At 37.3% G+C, this 23,353-nt stretch overlaps 2 protein-coding genes and 1 long non-coding RNA gene across 9 annotated transcripts; all 3 read right to left on the bottom strand.

The window, feature by feature from the left end:
• Nucleotides 1–3,303: 3,303 nt before the first annotated feature.
• On the bottom strand, nt 3,304–3,930 carry LOC139188786 (uncharacterized). The gene is made up of 2 exons (XR_011572078.1): nt 3,789–3,930; nt 3,304–3,534 (listed from the first exon to the last, which is right to left on the bottom strand). It is a non-coding gene; the product is annotated as an uncharacterized lncRNA (long non-coding RNA).
• Nucleotides 3,931–4,227: 297 nt separating this feature from the next.
• Nucleotides 4,228–9,327, bottom strand: LOC103447019 (uncharacterized). 7 transcript variants are annotated; one of them, XR_011572077.1, is made up of 13 exons: nt 8,920–9,327; nt 8,226–8,461; nt 8,005–8,127; nt 7,850–7,896; nt 7,683–7,711; nt 7,254–7,307; nt 7,074–7,144; nt 6,779–6,958; nt 6,445–6,562; nt 5,237–5,427; nt 4,993–5,106; nt 4,730–4,875; nt 4,228–4,485 (listed from the first exon to the last, which is right to left on the bottom strand). XR_011572077.1 is itself a non-coding variant. In XM_070806596.1 (8 exons), exons 2-7 carry the CDS (start codon nt 8,297–8,299, stop codon nt 6,477–6,479), a joined length of 588 nt encoding a protein of 195 aa, XP_070662697.1. In that variant the 5' UTR covers nt 8,300–8,427; nt 8,920–9,327; the 3' UTR covers nt 6,141–6,341; nt 6,445–6,476. The 7 variants fall into 7 exon arrangements, 3 of the variants coding, with proteins under 3 accessions (XP_070662697.1, XP_028965271.1, XP_028965270.1); XR_003776600.2 differs by lacking the exons at nt 7,683–7,711; nt 7,850–7,896 and having other exon boundaries at nt 8,226–8,427; XR_011572076.1 differs by lacking the exons at nt 7,683–7,711; nt 7,850–7,896 and having other exon boundaries at nt 6,863–6,958.
• On the bottom strand, nt 4,494–5,344 carry LOC103447051 (glutamate dehydrogenase 1-like). The gene is made up of 4 exons (XM_029109099.1): nt 5,237–5,344; nt 4,993–5,106; nt 4,754–4,875; nt 4,494–4,593 (listed from the first exon to the last, which is right to left on the bottom strand). Exons 1-4 carry the CDS (start codon nt 5,342–5,344, stop codon nt 4,494–4,496), a joined length of 444 nt encoding a protein of 147 aa, XP_028964932.1.
• Nucleotides 9,328–23,353: the final 14,026 nt, after the last annotated feature.

The following is a 23,353-nucleotide window of genomic DNA, read 5'->3' on the forward strand; positions in this document are numbered from 1 at the left end:
TTTTGGAGCAAGCAATCTTGTTGGGAGTGTTTTCTCGAATGTGAGTAAAGGTTGGGCATGTTTGCTAGTCTACCTTGCCACGAAGCACAGAGGTTGACACACAGGGACTTTCCAATTATCCAGCAATGGTACTGTTCCTTTACCCTCTCTTCGATTTTTAAGAAAGTAGTCATGTTGGGAGTCTGGCTCTCGAGATTCGGAGGACGGTGCCTCTTCGATTTTGGAGCAAGCAATCTTATTGGGAGTGTTTTCTCGAATGTGAGTAAAGGTTGGGCATGTTTGCTAGTCTACCTTGCCACGAAGCACAGAGGTTGACACACAGGGACTGTCCAATTATCCAGCAGTGGTACTGTTCCTTTACCCTTGTGGGTAATAATATGGTAGCTAGACCTTCAAAATTTATGGGTCTAAACTTTGTTAGTGCTGTTTCTTTGCTATTCTTTTACCCTTCTTGGTCAGAGCGATGTAGTGGGAGCTGCAAGCTTCACGTGCTCAACTTTGGCAGAGAACTTTGGCAAAGTTTTCTGTGGTACCCATGAGCTATTGTTGCGTGTGAGAAGTGGGTGATTGAACAGTAAGATTCATGTGTTTTCTACTTCCCCAGAAGTCTTCGACAGAATGCCCATAATTTCCGCAAAGCTGAGTGTGCGTGTGACAGGTGCTGACAAGGCTGGAAAAGTAGGTGCCTCTTCGATTTCTGAGATCGGCCCTCGTGGTCTCTGGGGAGCCCAGCTTTTGAGAAAGCGAGCGCCTCTTCAATTTCTGAGACCAGTCTTCGTGGTCTTTGACCAGCCCAACTTTTGAGAAAGCAAACGCCTCTTAGATTTCTGAGATCAACCCTCGTGATCTCTAAGCAGCCCAGCTTTTAAGAAAGCAAACGCCTCTTCGATTTCTGAGCAGGCGCCTCTTCGATTTCTGAAGCTCCGTCGAGTGCAGATTTTTATAAGGGCTGGCATTAAGTTCCAAAGCACACTTGAATCTCCACCAGTAGAAGCTTCATTCTTGCACTTCTAAGATCTTGATTTGTCCGACCTCTTCTCTCTTCAACACCTTTGAAAATGTCTGGCCCCTCCGACCGTCGTTTTGACTTGAACCTTGTTGAAGAGGCAGCCCCGCCTTCTCCAGACAACATATGGCGCCCATCCTTCGTCTCCCCTACTGGTCCTCTTACCGTTGGGGATTCCGTGATGAAGAATGATATGACCGCTGCGGTGGTGGCCAGGAACCTTCTCACTCCCAAAGATAACAGACTACTTTCCAAACGGTCTGATGAGTTAGCTGTTAAGGATTCGCTGGCTCTCAGTGTTTAGTGTGCAGGTTCTGTGTCTAATATGGCCCAACGCCTATTTGCTCGAACCCGCCAAGTTGAATCATTGGCGGCTGAAGTGATGAGTCTCAAACAGGAGATTAGAGGGCTCAAGCATGAGAATAAACAGTTGCACCGGCTCGCACATGACTATGCTACAAACATGAAGAGGAAGCTTGACCAGATGAAGGAAACTGATGGTCAGGTTTTACTTGATCATCAGAGATTTGTAGGTTTGTTCCAAAGGCATTTATTGCCTTCGTCTTCTGGGGCTGTACCGCGTAATGAAGCTCCAAATGATCAACCTCTGATGCCTCCTCCTTCTAGGGTTCTGTCCAGTACTGAGGCTCCAAATGATCCCCCTCCGGTGCCTTCTCTTTCTGGAGCTCTACCGACTGCTGAGACTTCTCCTAAGCAACCTTTGTGAAGGCTCCCTCTTGTGTGTTTATTTTGACTCATGTATATGTACATATTTGTAGCTTATCGGGGATATCAATAAATAAGCTTTCTTTCATTTCAACGTATTGTGTTAAATACACCAAAGCCTTCTTCGCTAAGTTCTTTGAATTTTCTTTTGTTGAAGCTTGTATGTTGAAGCTTTCTGAGTGGAGCATGTAGGTTGGGGTAGTGTTCCCTTAATTTTCCGAGTGAGGAAAACTTCTCGGTTGGAGACTTGGAAAATCCAAGTCACTGAGTGGGATCGGCTATATGAATCTTAGAACGCCATTGTGCTCGATCCTGTGTCATGTCCTTCGTTAGATCCAAGTACTCTAAGTCTTTTCTTAGAGTCTCTTCCAAAGTTTTCCTAGGTCTTCCTCTACCCCTTCGGCCCTGAACCTCTGTCCCATCGTCGCATCTTCTAATCGGAGCGTCAGTAGGCCTTCTTTGCACATGTCCAAACCACCGTAACCGATTTTCTCTCATCTTTCCTTCAATTTCAGCTACTCCTACTTTACCCCGGATATCCTCATTCCTAATCTTATCCTTTCTTGTGTGCCCACACATCCAACGAAGCATCCTCATCTCCGCTACACCCATTTTGTGTACGTGTTGATGTTTCACCGCCCAACATTCTGTGCCATACAGCATCGCCGGCCTTATTGCCGTCCTATAAAATTTTCCCTTGAGCTTCAGTGGCATACGGCGGTCACATAACACGCCGGATGCACTCTTCCACTTCATCCATCCAGCTTGTATTCTATGGTTGAGATCTCCATCTAATTAGTAGAGGGGCATTCCGAGAAATTAGATGGAGATCTCAACCATAGAATACAAGCTGGATGGATGAAGTGGAAGAGTGCATCCGGCGTGTAGAAATTCAGAATGGACGAAGTTTTGGCTTCCCTTTCCAACTATACTTGATTAACTGGGAACCTTTTTTTAATGTAATGAGTGCCTTCATGAGAGAGAGGAATATTAGGTGAAAAGTATTGCCAAATCACACAAAGATCGAAATCTTTAATATATATGTTTAACCATATCAAAGTGAGTGTGTGAAAGGGTGTAGTCTGTAGAAAGGGCAACATTTTCACTGGTAGAAAGTTGGAAACTAAACTTTTACACTGATATTGGATTTGTATTTGTTGATGCACAAAATCCGAATGATCTTAGACCAATGTAAATCCGACCGTGAATCATACAAACGCCCAAGAACACAAAGACGTATCGTGGTTCACTCTAATGTTTGGGCTACGTCCACATTGATGTTGATTGTATTTCTCTGTATGGATGTATGGATTACAAGTGTGAGGGGGAGTCCCCCAGAGAAAGAGTTTGAGAGAGTTTCTCTGTTTGTGAGCCTTGTGGCTTCTGTATGCGAGGATGAGACCTCCGGATTGTGAGGGTGAGGAGGCCCTTTTATAGACTAAAGGCTCCTCTCATTTTACATAAATCATGGACTCAATGTCTGGAAGCCTAAGTAATGAGGCCCAATATAATATGGTACCAACAGTATTAATTCCCTTCGCGAATCGAAAAGTAAATTGTTCGAGTAATGCAGGTAAATTCGATATACACATGCGTTGATCTATGTAAGACAGTTATAAGTTATAACTGCATCATCTTAACACAAAAATGATCATAAATGTGTCCGTATTACGGAAGTAAGAGACTTATAGCAATTGCTATGAATTCTACCAGCAGTCACTCCAAGTACTGTATTACGGAAGTAAGGGACTTACATCAATTGCTATAAGCTCTACCAGCAGTCCCTCCAAGTGGCGCAAGGGCTAAAATTATAAATAAGAAATAATTTAAACAGTTTAACTTAATAAAATATGGATGCGCAAATACAGAGACCACAACCAGATTATGGGCTAAGTTTTTCTTCAAATCGACATCAGATTCACTATTTTCAGCGAGAAGATGTTATGGTTTGTAGTTTAAGAGTGAAAGTACCAAAGAAACAATCATTTTCAGCAAGAAAATGAAAGAGAAAAGTTGAGGTTTGAGAGCGAGAGAAGGGTGAGAGAGAGAGACGAACCTTCTTGCATGCCTGAGAGAGAGCTCGGCTTTTCTATCCATCTTTCCATCCCCGATGAGCAACACATGTATCAGAGTCTGGAACCAAATGCAATAGCCTGAATAACCTGGTCTCCCTCGTTTGGAAGAATTGAGGATCACTAATATGTTCTCTTTAATTATTCCCACGTTTCTCATACTGCTTAAAAAGTGCAGTTAAAAACATGTAAAAGCATTATTACAAAAAAAATGTGTTTAGTCAAACACCTGGTCTCTCTCTTAGATAAGTTCGACCAAAAATTGAAAAAACCACCTCATGCTGCAGTGACAGGACATATATTTTGACTATAAAATTGAAAAATTACAATCCTTTCTTCACCAACTCTATCCAAAGATTTGAAATACCAGAAAGCAAATAATTGTACTAAAATTAAGTAAATTCGGTATAAATTCAAATCAACTTGACAAAAATCAACAGAGCTACCAATCAAAATAGCAATTCTGTAACTATACATACTGTTTATAGTGCTATGCAAAACTCATATTTGAATGCGGGCTTTTACTATTGAATTGAAAGATGGCTGTTCTATTTTTAAATTAGGCCGACCTCACCAATCAAAATTACAGTGCTATGCAAAACTAATTTTCGTATTCTATACCAGCTCTAGCCTGCCTCGACCCGTTGGATTTGATAGGAAAATACGCAATATAGTAATGCCCTGCGAAATCATACAGAAAAATCCATGAGCATGTTGGACAAATCAGAGATATATGGATGCGCAAATACATAGAGACCACAACCAGATTCATCAGAAGCATGGATGAATCTACATCATGGAAGCACTGATAATAGTTCATTTATTCTCTCAGCCACATATCACAGATATTACGTGACAAAGTCAAAAGTTAATCTGAAATTACAGCACCGACAAAAGATGGAAGGGATGGGGTTTTTGTTTTTACCTTGTCATTCATGGATCCGCAAACCCTTGAGATCTTCGCCGATGTTGCTCTGTTCTTCTTCCTTTGACACCCCCATATGGGATGTTGGCTACGGCCGTCTTCCATGTCATCAGCTGTGCTAAAGCATTCACCTCATCCGGATCAACCTACATTTTCCATAAAAGGATCCATAACAATTAAAGACAATTTCATGGCAGAGTCTAGATATATGACAACCATTCACATTTGTCGTAGAAGTGGAACTTAACAAAGTATGTATATACCTCTGGGTGATATCTGATTCCTCTCTTTACGGGGCCTCTAGCATTGTCATGTTGAACCCTGAAGCCAACATATGAAGCCAAACTGCCATTGTGTTTTGGTATAGTACACTCAACCTGCACCAAAGTATATAGTTCAAAAGCAACGAAAGGAGAAAACTCAATAACCCCATTAGTTTTAGGGTCTGAAATCTACCAATAATTAAGAGTAAGGGATATACAGAAGGGAGAATATATGCAAAATTACCTTGATTTCCCTAAATGGTATAAGTAAACTTTTCTCGAGCTTGGAGTCCAATCCCAAAAGCCGAGCAGCCAACTTAAAGTTTCTGTTCGTTGCCACTAATGCATTCATCTTTGCTCCTTCTTCAAGTGTCTGCCTCAGAAGCTAAAAGCAGCTACTTCAATTCGCTTCTCTAGCTAGCTATTATTACGAACCTAGATATAAGATGGAGAAACATACATCAGTTTGCACTCTATAACAATTTTTCAAGGTAAATGACCATTAAGGATAACATTTCAGGAACTTCAACCCTAGCATGCATATGCATATTATATATTTTATTTATCAGTCCAAAAATATATTTTATTATATATTTTATTTGCAGTACTTAATCAACCTGAAGATTCTCACACTCATAATACTTGATTATGATTAGCTGCATTAGTTATATACACAATTTAGATTCTAATTAAGCAGCAGCACTAAACAGTTCAACTTTAGTAAGTGCTCTAAAATTAATAGATTAACAAAAAAAGAATATGGATAATTTATTGTGTTCATTTTCCTACCATCTTAAGTGACCAGAAACTGAAAATTTCTTATCAAATGTGTTAATGCTGCAGCAATATATAGGATGACGGAGAAAATTCCAGTGAAGATTGGTTGAGGAAATTGACAGTGTCACTACTCGCCCTTGGAAAGATGTCTTTTCTGGAAACCCTTTCAAAGTGTTTAGGATCCGAAAACTTGTAATCGATTAGAGTGTGCCGATTAGGGTGATTTGCTATCTAAGACTCACTTGGGAGTTGGGATTGCAAGCTCTTGTAACGCAGTAATGAATTTGGATAATATTGGACATGGAATAAAATATCACATGCACAACAAGCTACAGTGACCATAAAAAAAAATAAAAAATAAAAAAGAGATCTTAAGCAAAAACCATGAATCCAACTCAAAAATGAAATCTTCCAAATAACATCTCAAACCATAACCCAAATCAAATGCACCAAATCTCACATCAGAAAAAAATTATACAAATTGACATATTGGTAGAAACCCAACAGAGATTTTAGAGAGAGGGAGAGAGAGAGAGAGAAAGAGTGCCAGAGGGAGTGAAATAAGATTGTACCTGGAAAGCAAAAAATAAATTATATAAATCAATAGAAATCTGATCTAGGTCCAAGTCTCAGACTCTCAACCTAATAACCCTTTAGTGATCAGTATAAGTTCACCTGTATAACACACCGTTGTCCGGAGATGCTCTTTACATACTCATTGAGTAAAGCCTCTGTCGCAAAAAAGTACTCCTCTTCCGGTTGCTGCATCTCTTCCTAGTGATCCACCAAGATCCTGATTTGCAAGAAAAAAAAAACAAACAAAATGCAAACAAAATTTAACTGAATGAAAGAGGACAATACACTTTTGACAAAAAAAAAAAAAAAAAAAAAAAGGACAATTCACTGAAGCAACTTTCCATGATTTACTTACAATCATGACACAGAACATAAACATTTCACACTGTCATTTTTAAAGTAGAATGTTCAATTATATCATGATGTTAAGTACCAATCCCAAATTTGATAGCATTCCAAATATCTGGTTCCTTGTCCCTTAACAAATCAATGCACTTGGCATTGGCATAGCAACCACCTTTAATGTTTGACACACCATTGTTGCTCCAGCAGTGCTCATCATCTCCAATCAGATACTGATTATGATCCGTAGACAGAGTAGTCTTCCCAGTGCCTGCAACAAACATCCCAGGATCAGTTACACAAACACGAAAGAAACTGAAACACAAAAGATTGATGTATCCATCGCCAATTGATCATTGTACACATAAAATTATCATGATTCATACCTCTGCGTCGATATGGAATTTTATAAACTGGACAAATGGAACCCGATTTCATCGATTTCACGGTGCAAGTGCTGTAAAAAATAAGCAAACACTGGCAATATGATCAAGCACATTCCAAGTATTAATACATCCAAATAAAACCTAACTTCGTATACGAATAACAATGAAGGTAGAGATTACTTGCAGAAGAGATTATTGCAATTGAGTGAATCCGCAGAACTGAGTAGACTCAAACTGCAAAACAGATGGGGAAAAATCAAACCCATTAACAGAGTAAAGAGAAATTTTAAATCTTTAAACAAATTCTAGACAAAATCATGTAAAGGTTCTGTTTTGGCTACCACGAAACTTAGTATACATTTGAATATTATTACATTTTAATACAAAAATTTAGCTTTATTCAGATGGGAGAGATCAAAGGTTGCATCATTCAGCTTCACACATGGCCACAACACAATTTCAAAAACTCTGTCATATCAAAGTCCCATTCTTTATCAAACTCCCACTCCGGAATCAAACAGAGGTTGATAACGGACAAAAAGAAATACAAAGTACGAAATATAATCAATATCATCAGTCAAAACTTGCTGCAAAGGGTGAGGGGTCAACCATGTGACTTTTTGCCCCTTAACCTCGGCCTGCATGAACAAACAACAGAAGAATTCATACCCAAATAACACAATAACATAAAATGCTCAGTTGAAGATTTGATAAGAAGTGTACAGTACATAACCAAACCTAATAATATATGGCTTTAACAGATACAAAGACTTTACGCAATTTATGAGTCCAAGATATGTAAGCTTGCCATTCATGACTCAACCTGGTACGAAAGCAACACCAGTATTAAGGGAAGATTCCACAAAACGATTAACTCCTCATCATTTCATACTTCAGAACTCCTTTTATTTAGAAAAATTCAAATATCTACCTTCGACAGTTATGAATGCGTTTGACATCAATTCTGTCCTCAATAGCAGGTAATGCCACAAAGAGGTGAACCATTGTGAGGCAGTCATCAATATCTCTGAGTGCGTCAACGAATTTTGGATATCTGCAGTTCCAAACATACCAAACAACAACTGTCAGAGGTTCTACATACAATAACAGACACGCAACTAACTTTTTAACAGTAAGAAAAACCCAACAAACCTCTGCAAAATAATTCTATCTAATTTGTAAGTGGGTCTTCTGGAGAGCAGCCCGTTACTTGTTTTTCTTCGCATCGGCTTTCTTTTCTTTCGTATGCTCTTATCTCTCTCAACCGCTCGAGTAGCGGTTCATGCTGAATGAAAGAGACATCCTTCAAGTGATAATAGGTATGGTGATTTCCCTTCACCTTCTTCTTTGGCTCCTGAGGGAACACGCCCTTTAGAATACACAATTTCCTATAATTTCCAACAGCATGCACATGCATTAAGCAATCATACAATAATTCAACCGATAAATCCGAATAATGCACAAACCCTAAATTCAAGAAAACATCAAAACCCCAGAAAAAAAAATCAAATTCTTTCAGAAAAATCAAAGATTAAAACAATTAGCAACTTAGATCCAATAATCTGATTGTTTCTCAGAAAAAAAATAGCTTGCAATTATTGAACCAAGACAGAATTTGCAGCACTAATTAAGAGAGAATTACAGTTTTATTTACTTGTGACTAAATCTTTGTTGTTTTGTGGTAATTTGTATAGCGGACAGCCAAACAATATATATAATTATTCAAACAGTTTCTGGTGCAGCTGTTGAAGGGCGACTCCTGCTTTTGAGTGACTGAAAATTCTACAGTGACTCGAATAAAGAAATTGAACTAATAATAACGAAGAGTTGGAATCACGATACTCACCTAGACCAAATCAAAGAGAACATTTTGATCAGCTTTGATCTCGTTGATGAAGCCCGCCAAACTTTTTGAGAGTCTAATCGCCACAAAACATAAGAAATTCACGGATTAGAAACACACAAAACACGACCGCAGATCACGAAAAAAAACCCGAAAACTTTACGAAACAGAATCCCTGAAAATTCACAAAAATCATCGACAAAAATTTTCCCTTTTTTCACAGATCGGCAAGCAATTGTGATGCAGATTAAATAAATGCAAATCAAACCCAAATTATACAAAAGCTTCAGACTTTAATCAAACCCAGTTGATTTATCTCAGTGTGATCTGGGCCTTTCAAAAGTCGTTGGTTTTCCAAGCGGACGGTCCTCTTAAATTAATTGCAAGTTGGAAATTAAATTAACCCAATTTGAGAGTCAAGGGAGTTAATTTGCATATATAACTCAACTAAAAGTGTATGGAGTTAAATACCAACATCATTCGACTGATTTTTTATTAAATTTTTACTACTTCGATATTTGGTAAAAATATATGGAAGTAAGTACGGATAACTACAAAATCTTTAGAGGTAAGTTTTTAAAATTTTCAAAGAGAAATGCTGAGGAGGTTCTCTTAAAGTGTGGCTATCCATGGTCTCTACTACCTCATAGTTTAACATTAATTCTTATGTTAACATTGTAAAACATTGTGCCAAAACATGAGATGACAGAAAATCCATAAATAGTCCCACTTTTCAGAGAGAATATCCTTAGCATTTCTCATTACCAAATAACTAGTTAATGTTTTGAAAATTGAACCGGTTAGAGCACCAAATAACTATATAATATACATGTGAAGGTCGTCCGAGAATCCTTCGAATGATTGGTACGGATTCCTTTTGTTCCTACTAAATATTTTAGCATGCTAGACATATCTTGACAAATTTTATATATTCACTCATCAAATTCTTCAACCTTTGCCATTATTTGACATATGTGCAATATAATTAGGCTGACAACAACAAATCCACCAAGCATTTCATGAAATGCCTCAAATGAATAGACTACTTCTTCTTTTTTTTTGCACGCTTCGTGCTGTTAACACTGGAACTCCTAAAATTCCAATCCTTAATCTTAAAGCTATTTCAATTAATATATACTAAATCATTATTAGCACTCTTAAAAAGCAATTGTGCAAGCTTCTCTTTTTTTTTTCTTTTTTTTTTGTCAAACAATAGATTTGTTAGATTAGGGAGCCGACATTGTTCAAACCCACGTTGTGATGCAAGTGTAACAATCATCTCTACTATTGTGGTAGAGGGTCACTTGCTCTTTTTTGTGAGTTGTGCCAGGCCCAAGCAGAAGTGCAAGTGCAACGCTTGAACGACATTTGAGGCTCCAATAGGAAGCTATTGTAGTGAGCCTTCACCCTCAAAAAATTAATTGATATCGTGTGGACCATTGGCTCGCTCTTCGCCTCTTTAAATTTCTCAATAAAAATTAGTGCATGGTGGATTATTTGAAATGGCAACAGAAGCCCAATTATTATAATTTGACAAAGATTAGTGTGTAAATTTTGGATGCTTGTAGCAACTATTTCTGTATCTTCAGAAGGGAGCTGTAAGTACTGGTATCGCTAAAGCCGCTGGGTTAAAAAATTTCATGCGAACCTGACGTGAAAAGTTCTTGTGAGAGATTTTGACTGAGAAAAATGGTTTGGGGAAGGAGATTGAGAGAGAGGGGAAAAGGTGCAAGATGAACAGGAGAGAGGACGAAATGGAGGCGCATCCGTCTACGTGAAAAGAACAAAAAATTAAGAGTAAATTGTAGCTATGGTCCCTTAACTTTAACTCAATTGGAACAATGGTCATTCTACTAAAAATTCATTACCATTGGTCCCTCAACTCATCAAAACGTATAGCTATGGTCCCTCAACTAAAAATCCATTACCATTGGTCCCTCAACTTTAATTCAACTGAAGAAATGGTCCTTTAACTTAACCCAATTGTGGTCCTTCCAACATAACTCATTTTGATAAAAATTTTGATGTAGTTGACGAAAAAAACCATAATTACACACTTTGATGAGTTAAGGGACCCTAATTATATAAACGGTTATTCCAACATAACTTATTTTGACAAAATTTTGACGAAATTGATGAAAATGACTATAGCTACACATTTTGATAAGTTAAGGGGCCAATGGTAATGGATTTTTAGTTGAGGAACCATTACTCCAATTTGATTAAAGTTGAGGGACCATTGCTACAATTTACTCAAAAATTAAAATTGGTTACTACCATAGGATTTGTGTGAACAGTTAGGATCAATTGATCACTAGGATATGGAAACACTGGTCCAGAGATAATCTAAATCCCTTACCCTATATCTAACTTGAGATGTTACCTTCAGATCAGGATCATCTCTGCATTCTTGAGGTGAGGATTGATAAAGTTGATGAGATTATGAGTGCATAGGATTATAACAAGTGTCTTTGTATTATTGGTAGTGGCCTTGGTTAGTTAGAAGTGAGGTGTCTTACTAATGTATAAATAGAAATAGTTGTAATTATTCTACACAAGTTGAATACAAGTGAATATTCAATTTTAACAAACTTTCCATCTCTGTTTTCTCTCTCTTGTTTACTTAGTTCTTAAGCTTTTACATTGTTGACATGGTATCATCGCCGGGAGTGGCTCATGCCTCCGATTGACGATCTGTCGTGCTTCCGCTACTCTTCTTTGGTCATGATCGATGCTCAGTGATTTCTCCGGTCGTCTGCTCTTCGTCTTCTCCAGTTGTGTATTGGTATTTGCTTGGCGTTTTTCATCAGATTGTCGATGCTTGGTTGAACGTCGTTTCGTCGGTTGATTTGATGGGTTTTTTTATTGTCTTCACGCATCAGGTTTTGTTGATTCATTCCCTTTTCTTTCAGATCAATGTGTTTGATTCGTGCATTAGTTGCGATTCTATGATAATTTGTAACCCTAAGATTTGGGGATTTTGTGTTGTGTATTCCTAATATTCTTGTTTTCTACAATTACTTGCTTGTTGTTGTTGCTGGTGGGTTCAATTGCCTTTGTGTGTTGTTCTTGTGTATTAAAATTGTCTCAAGATTGTTGAAGATTTACATACACACTGCTAAAAGCTATGGTGACTCAAGTTCAATTAGCTCTTACACAATTTCCAATTTCGTCTTTAATTCCAAGTGTTGGGAATATGGTCACGATGAAACTTGATGATTCCAATTATGTTACCTGGATTTTTCAAATGAATCTCTTATTGGAAGGAAATGGAATTGCTGGGTTTGTGAATGGTTTTATTCCCTGTTCTAATAAGTTGCAGATTCTGATTCTGAAGAAGAAACTATTGATAACAATCATCATGTCTCTGATGCATACAAAGTATGGAAAATTCATGACAAAGCTATAATGACTTTGATCTTTGCTACGTTGTCTCATTCTGCTTTGTCATGTATTATTGGGTGTCAAGAGTTCCAAGGAGATGTGGCTGAATCTTCAAGAACGTTTTTCTAGTGTTACTAGGACAAGTATTTTTCAACTCAAGATTAACTTGCAGAATATAATGAAAGGTCCTAAATTTGTTGATGCATATCTTTAAAAGATCAAGGAGTCTCGAGATCAAGTAGTTGTTGCTAGTGTAATTATTTTGGATGAGGATATTGTAATTGTTGCCCCGAGAGGTCTACCAAGTGAATATAATACAATTAAGGCAATTATTCGTGGTCGGGGGAATCTTGTGTCACTCAATGAACTGAGATCTCAATTGAAGGTAGAAGAAATTACTTTGGATGAAGCTTCTAAACATATTCCTTTGATGTCTGCTATGTTTACTCAATCCTCTGGCCCCAATTTTGATCATGGTGGTTCATCTGGACCAATGTCTGCATCAATCTTAGATCAAGGTTTTGTTGGTACTCCTAGTGCTTCACTATCATTCATGTCAATGACACCCTTGCCACTTCAGGGTTTTCAACAAGTGCCTCAAGGTTTTCATCAATTACCTTATGTGAGTAATGTTCCTATGGCTTTCGTTACTCAACATGGCTCTGGCTCATACAACAACTGTAGCAGCAATAATTACAAAGAGAAAGGGAAAGGGAAGAAGTTTTATGGCAATAACTCTGGAGGACAGTATCATGGTTCTAATACTCAATTCTATCCACAAGGAGGCTACTCTCAGTGACATTTTTATGACTCTCATCACAATGGAACCTCACAATCTATGTTTCTAACTTATAATCCAAGTCAAATCTGTCAAATTTGTGATCGCAAAAGTCACTCTACATTGAATTGCTTTCAACATGGGTGTCAGATATGCCACAAAGTTGGTCATGTTGCTGCTACATGTTTTAATAAGAATAAGACTCATCCAGGGTTATCAGGTCACTCTTCTCAGGGGTTTTCTTCACCTATGTCTGCTCAAATGTCTACTGGACAATATGGTCAAGCTTCTGTGTGGAATTCATTTGGTTATCCTCAAGGTTATCGTAATTACCATTTCTCAGCATTTGCAAAATATATTACCCTTCGCGTTTTTAAGGTACTGGCCGCACCTTGCTTTGTCATAGGATCTAATTTTGAATGGAACTGTTTAGACACGAAATTCAAATTTTTTAGAAAGGTAGTTATCAGTTGATGATCACTGTAACTAGTTTTCGTTAAAAAAAAATCCGTTTTCCTTCATTTTTAGATGTTCAATCTTTAAAGGGTTTAGGCTGTTATGCTGGTTGAGGTAGTAGGAACCATACCTGAAAATAGATGTTCAACAAGCAAAGATAATGGTTGGTGACTGGTTTTCCTGTTTTTCCTTGTACAGTTGAACCAAATAGGTTACTAAGTTGCAAGTTTGTTTTGGGTTTTCTTTCAGAATCGGGTTTCTTTGGGATTTTGGCCTTTCTTGAAACAACAGATTTTCTGTGGATGTGAGCTCATGTGATAGGTATGTACCCTCCCCGTATTGTAATTTGTTTCTGGTTACTATAATCTTTCTTTAGAACTTTACATGACCGCTATTTCACTTTAATGTCTTCTAGGGTTAATCAAGAAGAAAACATAATATGCAGTTCTAAAATGGATGTCAGCAATCAATCTAATGGCAGACTACAGAATTCAAGCTTTGAGCATCCAGTAAATGGTCTTGATAACATGTATACAGTAAGAGATGTTGAGATTATACAGACAAGTGATGTTCATGAAGCAAAAGATAGTAACGAAAATGAAGATTCAAATTATTTAGAAGAATACAAATGCTGGGTATGGGAACCCCCTGAACCTCATGATCTAGAGGTTGATGGTGAGGAATGAGGTGATGGCATGAAAGGGGAAAAACCAAGTCCTTTGGGTCATTCTGGAGACGAAGAAAGTGGAAGTTGCAGGTTTACAGAGGAAAAACAAAGATCAATGGAAGCACTGGTTAATGGAAAGTTTAAGGCTCTGATCAGTCAGCTACTTAGATCCGCGGGTGTTGCATATTATGAGGAGGGCGGTAAGAGTTAGGTGGAAGTTATTGCTTCTTTGTCATGGGAAGCTGCTTCACTTTTGAAACCTAATGTTGTTGTTGCCAAAGCAAGGGATCTCCTCTATACACATGCACACACACATTCCCAATGGACAAGGTGGCAGTGCCTTTCTTGTTTAAATTCACTTGACAGCACTGAATACTTAATGACAATCCAGATTCCTTTTGGATATGAATTTTTAGGATAATGTACTGATTCTTTCATGTTGCATATTTTTTTTCTGTAATATTTACGTTCAAATAGCTTAAGCTTAACTTCAATAAGCGTCTGTTATTTTTTTCATGCACTTTCTGCTAATACTGTTCTCATCTCATGTCAAGGTGCCTTCTTTAATCTACAATATTTCAGGGGCCTGTTACTTATTTTATTAAACAACAACAACAAAACATTTTCCACTAAGTGGGGTTGCCTATATGAATCCTAGAGCGCCATTGCTTTCGGTTCTGTCACGTCTTCCATTAGATTCAAGTACTCTCTTTTCTTAGAGTCTTCCAAAATCTTCTTAGGTCTTCCTCTACCCCTTCGGCCCTGAATCTCTGTCCTGTGATCGCATCTTCTAACCGCAGCGTCAGTAGGCCTCTTGTTACTTATTTTATTACAGCGGTTTTTTTGCAACCATTTTTTATTGAGTTAAAACTTTGAATTCATACTGCCCATGTTCAAAGACAAGTCTTTTTTTCGTTGGACTTCTTGAGCTTGCCTTTTTTATCTGACACTAGAGACTGTATGATAAGTATTTCATCAATGCTTTAATAAATGAAAACTATTGTAGTTTACTTAGCTGTGCTCAAATTAACACTACAGGTTTTGCTGAAAACAGCACAGAGTGATGCATTGAAGGTCAAGTTTGTAGTGCAGTGTGCAGTTTTTCTGGTGTATCATTTAATTCTCGAGACTGCTTTCTTTGTTGACCAGAGAGCTACGCTTTCATATGCTGATGTAGCAACTGATTTGCCCACTGATACAGAAACCCTTACTTTAGGATCTATTAACTCACGTGTTCCTCATAATACAGACACTAGTGCTGAAAATTAATCGGATGCAGTTGATATTCTCATTTCCAATGAATCCCATGAAGGATGTTCTGACAGTTCTACCTTGGAATTCAAAGGCAACTCCACATTCGACGTACCACACAATCCTGCTCTACTTTGTGGGTTCTCGTCCATTTCCGTAGCACTAAGGAAAGTTATGGGGAAAGATTACAGGTATGAACCTCTTTTTAAAGTTTGTTTCTAGGAAATTTGCATGACCGGTTATCGTTTTCATCATCATGCACAGATCAAGTTTGTTTGGTTTCAGTCATCATCATCATGCACAAATCAGGTTTTTTGGTTTCATTTGTTTATCGTTTTCATCATCATGCACATATCAAGTTTGTTTGGTTTCATTTGTTTATTGTTTTCATCATGCACATATCAAGTTTGTTTGGTTTCATTTGTTTATCGTTTTTATCATCACGCACATATCAAGTTTGTTTGCTTTCATTTGTTTATCGTTTTCATCATCATGCACATATCAAGTTTGTTTGGTTGGTTTCATTTGTTTATCGTTTTTATCATCACGCACATATCAAGTTTGTTTGCTTTCATTTGTTTATCGTTTTTGTTTGGTTTCATTTGGTTATCGTTTTCATCTTCACGCACATATCAAGTTTGTTTGGTTTCATTTGTTTATCGTTTTCATCATCATGCACATATCAAGTTTGTTTGGTTGGTTTCATTTGTTTATCGTTTTCATCATCATGCACATATCAAGTTTGTTTGGTTTCATTTGTTTATCGTTTTCATCATCACGCACATATCAAGTTTGTTTGGTTTCATTATCGTTTTCATCATCACGCACATATCAAGTTTGTTTGGTTTCATTTGTTTATCGTTTTCATCATCATGCACATATCAGGTTTGTTTGGTTTCATTTGTTTATCGTTTTCATCATCATGATTCAGTTTTTTTGGATTCGTTTATATGTGTAGGACTCTCTGGTTTCATAATGTGGAAAGGCTAAGCGAGTTGCCTTTCAACATCATACACCATATGCTCTCCCGACTCACACTTAAGGACATAGCATGCATTGCACTCTTTCAAAGACATGTCATGGGTGGTTGACTACCCTTAGCCATGATATTGGCTCTATGAAGGAGGGTGAATTTAGAAGTTTGGCTGAAGCAAAACTCAATCTCAGCTTGGAAGGCTCTCTTGTCAAGTACACCATAAATTGTCACAAGCATACCAAGCCAAACAAATTGAACAATCTCATCAATCGAGTTTTGGAAGGAGGTGTGCTGATCTTGGGGATTTCCATAGCCTCCTATCTCGGGAACTTTTATGAGCTTCCAGTCTGAGTTGGTACAAGTTCTTCTGTACAGGTTATGGAGTTAGCTAGGATGAGGGTTGAACTTCTAGCCAATTCTATAAACTTTACACGAGGACTTGTACCGACTTGGGCTCGAAGCTCATAAAACTTCCCGAGATAAGGGGCTATGAAAATCCCCAAGATTCACACACCTCCCTCTAAAACGCGATTGATGAGATCATTCAATTTGTTTGGCTCGATATGCTTGTGACAGTTTATGGTGTATTTGACAAGAAGACCTTTCCAAACTTAGGTTGAGATTTGCTTTAGCCAGACTTCTAAATTTTCCTTCCTTTAAAGAGTCAATATATGGCTAAAGGTAGTCAACCAACCATGTCATGTCTTTGAAAGAGTGCAGGTGCATGTTATGCCCTTTGGTTTGAGTGAGGAGTTTATATGGTGTATGATGTTGAAAAGCAACTCGCTTAGCCTATCCACATTACCAAAGAGTCCTACACCTATACACGGTAAATAAATGAAATCAAACTATCTTGATCTGTACATGACACGATGAAACCAAAAAAGAATTCAATTGAAACAGTGGTCATGCAAACAAACTTTAAAAGGAGGTTCTTACTTATACTTTTCTCCATGAATTTCCTTAGTGCTACTGAAATGGATAAGAAACCTCTATAAACTTTTCAATGTCAAAAAAAGGGCGTTGATTTAGGTTTTTGCTCATCATTGTATCTGATGACAAAAATGGTGATCCAGTACAACAGGCGATGGGGATTCATGTCAAAGACCTATATCTAAACCTAGCATTCGTGTCGTGCTTTCTGTGTTCATGTCGTTTTCGAGTCATACCCGATATTTTAACTGATCGTGTCGTGTAACACCTGTTAAAATAAACGGGTAAAATGATCCGACCCGATAATATTAACAGGTAATATGACCCGACCCGTTACCTGTTAAGAAAAATATATTTTAAACCAATAAATAATCAAATAAAAAATATAATACTAAATAAGTATATATTGTCACATAATTTCAGAAGAACAAAACAATTCAGATAATTTCAGAAAACAACCATGCCCGAAGGTGTAATTGGCGTTTCCGCCCAAACCCTCCCATAACCGATTCATGGTTTCCACCCCACCCCCGCCTTATCCCATTTGACGAAAAATTGTTACTTTCTTTTTCCTCTGGAAAATTTAACGACATGCAAATGAATATATGCTCTTCAACAAAGAACATCATAATTTCTAATAAATTTAGTTAATTATACTAATGACTATTTGAGTTGCTTAAGCAAATTTATCGTAAGAAATGGTACAATTTTAATTCAAACAAATGAAAAAAAAATATCTGAACTTGTAACGAAAAACAATGCAAATAAATTGCAAAAAAAATCAAAACAAAATACAAAATCCCAATTAGCAGAGAAACAACACAGAGAGAAAGAGAGAGATCTATGAGGACTTACTTTACAACAGAGTGAGTGTGAGGTACGGGACGATGAAGAGTTCAGAGGTTGAGAGAAGCGGCGGCGCCTCTAACAAGTAGACAAGGAAGAAGAGGAATTGGAAGAGGAAAGTGGTCGGAGACTTACGAGGACATGACGGCTTTTGTTTTGATATGGAATTGGAAGAGGAAAGTGGTCCGAGACTTATGAGGAATTGGAAAAGGAAAGGGATTAGGGCTTTTGTTTTGATCAAATGGTAAAATTGGAAAATAATGGAATAGAGAAAGGATTTTTTTGTCCAAAAAAGTTCTAATAATATAAGTGAAATAGAATCCAACTGTACATGTCACAGTCCATCCCGGGATTTTATTTATCGAGGACGTGAAATGACGGGATTACCCTTAGCGGGTACTAAGGTATGTGTATGTGACATATAATTGGTTTAAACATATACTCTCCTAAAATCTTGGAAAAATATTTTAGGTTTGATAAAAATTGGTTTGTAAATTTGTGTGGTTAGGGATTGAAGTTGGATGGTGAATGTTGGGATGGACCACACATGGCAAACCTCTCTTTCTCTTTCCCGTACCCTCTCTCTCTCTCCCTTCCCTCACGACTCTCACTCTCTCCCTCTTGAACCGTATGGACCAACACCATAAAACCCTGAAACTTCATGGATTGAGGATTTTGAAGGCACCATCGTGCTCGTGAGGACTCTACGAACTCAACCATACCCATTTCAGGTAAGAACCCCTTCGTTTTCACGTTGAAAACTCGAGGTCCGAGTTTGACACTATTCATGAACTTTGTGTTGGTTGATTTTTAGGACAATCCAAGCTTATAGTGAGCTTAGTGAGGTCCTAAGGAAGTTCGGAGTACCTAGTTGGAAGGTTTTGGACGTCGGGATCGTCGAGTTCGAAGTTGGCCGGTTTTCTTGGAAATTCTCCGGTGAGATTTCGTGATTTTTAGAGCCTTAAAGTAGTGTAACGTGATTCTACATGTTTAGGGCTTCATTTTGATATAAAATGCATGAAAAATGGTTGAGAAACGAAGGAGAACAAAGCGTTTGAAAATTCTCCAAATTCCGGCCACTGGAAAAACCAGTCCGACGAGCCCAAGGTAGGAGATTCGCGTGGGGGGCGCGTGAACCCATGCCCATCCTGGCGCGTGGCAAGCCCAAAAAATTTTCTAAAAATTTGTCGACGTCCGTGACGTCGAGTAGGTCACTGTGGTATATTCATATACCCAAATTGAGCACCGTATGAGAAGTTATTACGTATTGTTGGTTATATGCTTTAAAATAACGTTTTTATAGTTATTTCGCATATAGGTAATACCTATCCCGAGAACGAGCGCATCCAGGGATGTCACCGGGGTTACGACCCTTCGACTTATCAGTGAGTGGGCAGTATTTTCTGTTTATACCTATATACTATTAATTTTCCCAGAAATTGAGTTTTAATGAAAGTATGTTTCTAAAATGCCATGCATGCATGATATGAGTTATATGAATTAATAATTGATGCATATATATATGTGAATTGGTGTTGTGGACGCACAGGTGAGTATCAGGTGAGTTTTATGTTATTCATATGAATCATTGATGATGTATATTTTGTGGATAGCTCATAACCTGCAATCATGGTGTTAGTGCTTATATTATTCACCCGCACCGCACGCTTACCTTGGATCCAAGTAGGTGCATGTCGTACAGACCATGAGAGGGTTCCGACATGTCGTACAAACCATGAGAGTTCCGACATGCTAGTCGTACAGACCATTAGAGGTGGTTCCGACTAGTAGGTGACTTTAGATTATGCGCACAGATGATTGACGAGAGAAGCACTAGAGCGTATTATTTCACCATTCTTGTCGTACAGACTACTTCAGGTAGTTCCAACTTATATGCAGTGTAGTGCCGTACAGGTCACCGAGGTGACTCCGGTTGGATTGGATGTTGAGCTATAAAATTAACCGTACAGGACCAACTGCAGGGTCTCCGGTTAATTCATTATGTCACCTGTTACATTGATGCATCATTCATTCTGTTTTCGACATTATAGCATGGCATACTTTCTGGTTTTTAAGAAAGATTGATGATTTGAGATTTATGAAAAGTTATATGCTATTATGCTATTTTCTGGGAAAGTATACAGATTTTACAGTGAGGGGTTAGAAATGTTTTAAATGAAAGGTTTTCGAAAAGTTTCGTTTTACTGACCCACTCAATTTTGTTTTGCGCCCCTCCAGGTTCTAGTTAGCAGTTGGTGGCTCACGAGGTTTTTCTTCGGCGTTCTGACAGACTTCCTGCATGTAGGACTCACCTGTGGGTGTTGTAATTTGATTATAGTCCTACTTGACTGCATCTAGTGCTTAAGCTCTGTTTATGTGTGTGTTCACACTTTAACTCACTCTAGCATGCTATTTGGTTATTATTGCTAGTAGTTGGTTTTGATTCCTTCGTAATTCTCTTATCTTTGCTTCCGCACCGCACTTATGGTTACGTCACGCTCACGTGACGGCCAGCACGCCTTGATTCTAGGATCGGGGTGTGTCAGTACATATTTACTTTCATTTATCTTACGGCTGTTATTTAAGTAAAATCTTTAATAGTTTTTTAATTAATGTAGCAGTGTAAAAAACATAGAAAACATATATAAACATTCGTAATGACAAGCTTTACAACTTTCGTGAAGAGCTTAACTTCGAAATTCGTCACTATAATCATATAAATCATAGATCAAAATTTAACCGTTGATTGTTGTTTACATTTACGCTTTATTTCTCTCATCAAATTTTGTTTTTTCGGATTTTATTTTTTGAAAACATGATCTATTAGAGGATGCAGGAAGATGAATGGTTTGGATCATTGATATTATGTTCAGAGTTTTACGGTTAGTGAAAATATTGTTTGATGTTTATAAAGTTTCTACAAACTATATGACATCAACTCATGTTTCAGTTAACCGTAAATATCGAAATGTGATATCAAAGATCCGAACTGTTCATCTTCTTACATCCACCAGATAATCATGTTTTCAGAAAATAAAATTTTAAAAATGAAATTCAGTAAGAAAAATAAAGTGTAAATGACAATCAACGGTTAAATATAAATTTAAGGTTTATAGATTATAGTGTTGGATTTCGAAGCTGACTTCTTCAGGAAAGTTGTAAAGCTTGTCACTATGATTGATTTTATATTTATTTTTTTTGGATTTTTATCATAAATGGTCACTGAAATTGACCTACCTCATCAAGATGGTCCCTGAAATTGAAAATCAATCAATGTAATCCCTGAAATTACCACCAATCATCAATGTCGTCCTTGCCGTTTAATTCTGTCAATTTTTCTGTTAGTGTGCTGACTTGGCACACGTGTAAGTCCACCATCCAATGATATGATGCCACGTGAATTTAACAAAAGAAATTTTCTTTTTGTTAAATATTATTATAAGCATTTAAAACAATTTTTCTTTTTGTATAATTAAAAACGAAAAAAAGAAAAAATAAATAAATAAAGAACATGAACTGTTCATCTTCTTCTTGCCCTCCCACCCCAGCAACCGTTACACTGTTCATGTTTTTCTTGCCCTCCCACCCCAGCAACCGCTACACTCCCAACCCAACTGTTCATCTTCTTATTCTTTTTTTCCATATTTTATTTTTCAAGTATTTTATTATATAAAAACAATCGAGATGGATGAATTGATCTCGCGTTTCAGATGTTTTATAGTGACTCTTATATAGAGAAAAAAAATCAAAAGTCGGAAGCTTTATCTGTCGTCGTTGCACCCAGGTTTGCAGAAATAGGAAGTCGATCGTAAATCATGGAAGCTGCGCAAGCTCTGGTAGCAAATTTGATTTCAAAATCACCTATCTCTAACCCCAATAACTATTGTGCCAATACAGGAGAGAAAATCGCAGAGAGAGATGAAAAGAAAATGAAAGATTATGGGCTGGGGTTTTGACAATTTTATGCGGTTGGGATCTTCTTGTGCTAGAAGAGCATGAGACATTCAGTCCTTTAATCTGACTAAGTTTTCCATATATTTCAGAGTTAGAAAGGGCAGAACGAGAAAGGAAAGGGGATCTTGATCAATATGAGCGCTTGGATGGGGATGGAAATCGAACTAGCATGTCCCTTGCTGTTACAAAGCATGATGGATGTTCAATGTCATTTGTATGCAGTATAACAGAACAGCTGAGTGAGATGCTTAGAAGCAAAAGATTGAAGTAAAAGTGAAGATGACAATAAATGATTAGAGGGAAAGTGAAGATGACAAAGTAAGAAGCGACACAAATTCTTTCAAAGTGCAAAAATGGAGAGGGCTGTTTGGGGTTGGGGATGGCGGAGATCGCATAGGGGTGGGGAAATGCGGCTGGGTTCATTCTTCCTGGCCGATTTTTTAATGAATTTTAAAACACTTTTTAAACTTTCTTTTGTTAAATCCACGTAGGATGGTGAGCTTACATATATGTCAAGTTAGCATACTAAAAGAAAATTTGACATAATTAAACGGCAAGGACGACATTGATGTTTGGTGGTAACTTTCAAGGACTACATTGATTGATTTTCAATTTTAGGGACCATTTATGATAAAAACCCTTCTTTTTTTTTTTATACATTTTTTACACTTCTACAATAATTATTATTAATTTTATTAATTTTTCCCTCAAATAAAAAACATTATTCATGAGAGTTTGGAGGATTTTAAAAATCTAAACGCTAATGTAAGATTGTATCATTCCTTTGGCAAGAATAGATGCAAGAATAGACTCTTGGATATCAGGAGAAACAATTTTTTTTTTTCCACAAAAACCACATTTGGATGGCATCAATCTAACATTTCAAAGATAAACTAAAGATAATCTTTTTCCTGTTTGCAAGAAAATAATGAGAACATGTAATTATTTGCTTCCCCAATAGGACGACTGAAAGACTATTATGATCCTGTTTGCAAGAAATGTGTAATGGGAAGGGTATTAGTTAAGAGAGACAAGTTTCTCTTAAAAGATTACAAGTTATTGACGAAAAGAGAAATAGTTAATTGAGAAAAGAAAAAGAAGCTCAGATTGCACTAGAAAAGAATTTTACCTTCACGTAGCCATCTAGATCCATTACTTTGATACAATGCATTTTACTATTGTCACCTAAACC

This window comes from Malus domestica, chromosome 10 (assembly GCF_042453785.1).
Source record: "Malus domestica chromosome 10, GDT2T_hap1".
Taxonomy (NCBI): Eukaryota; Viridiplantae; Streptophyta; class Magnoliopsida; order Rosales; family Rosaceae; genus Malus; species Malus domestica.

Excerpts from the sequence above, each read along its gene's own strand:
- LOC103447051 (XM_029109099.1), bottom strand. The coding sequence starts at position 5,344 with ATGAATGCATTAGTGGCAACGAACAGAAACTTTAAGTTGGCTGCTCGG. Across the intron at positions 5,107-5,236 it reads TACCATTTAGGGAAATCAAG|GTTGAGTGTACTATACCAAA; the intron begins GTAATTTTGCAT and ends ACTTTGGTGCAG. Across the intron at positions 4,594-4,753 it reads CATCGGCGAAGATCTCAAGG|ATTCATCCATGCTTCTGATG; the intron begins GTTTGCGGATCC and ends TCCATGATGTAG.
- LOC103447019 (XM_070806596.1), bottom strand. The coding sequence starts at position 8,299 with ATGCGAAGAAAAACAAGTAACGGGCTGCTCTCCAGAAGACCCACTTAC. Across the intron at positions 8,128-8,225 it reads GATAGAATTATTTTGCAGAG|ATATCCAAAATTCGTTGACG; the intron begins GTTTGTTGGGTT and ends TTGGAACTGCAG. Across the intron at positions 7,145-7,253 it reads TGCAATAATCTCTTCTGCAA|CACTTGCACCGTGAAATCGA; the intron begins GTAATCTCTACC and ends TATTTTTTACAG.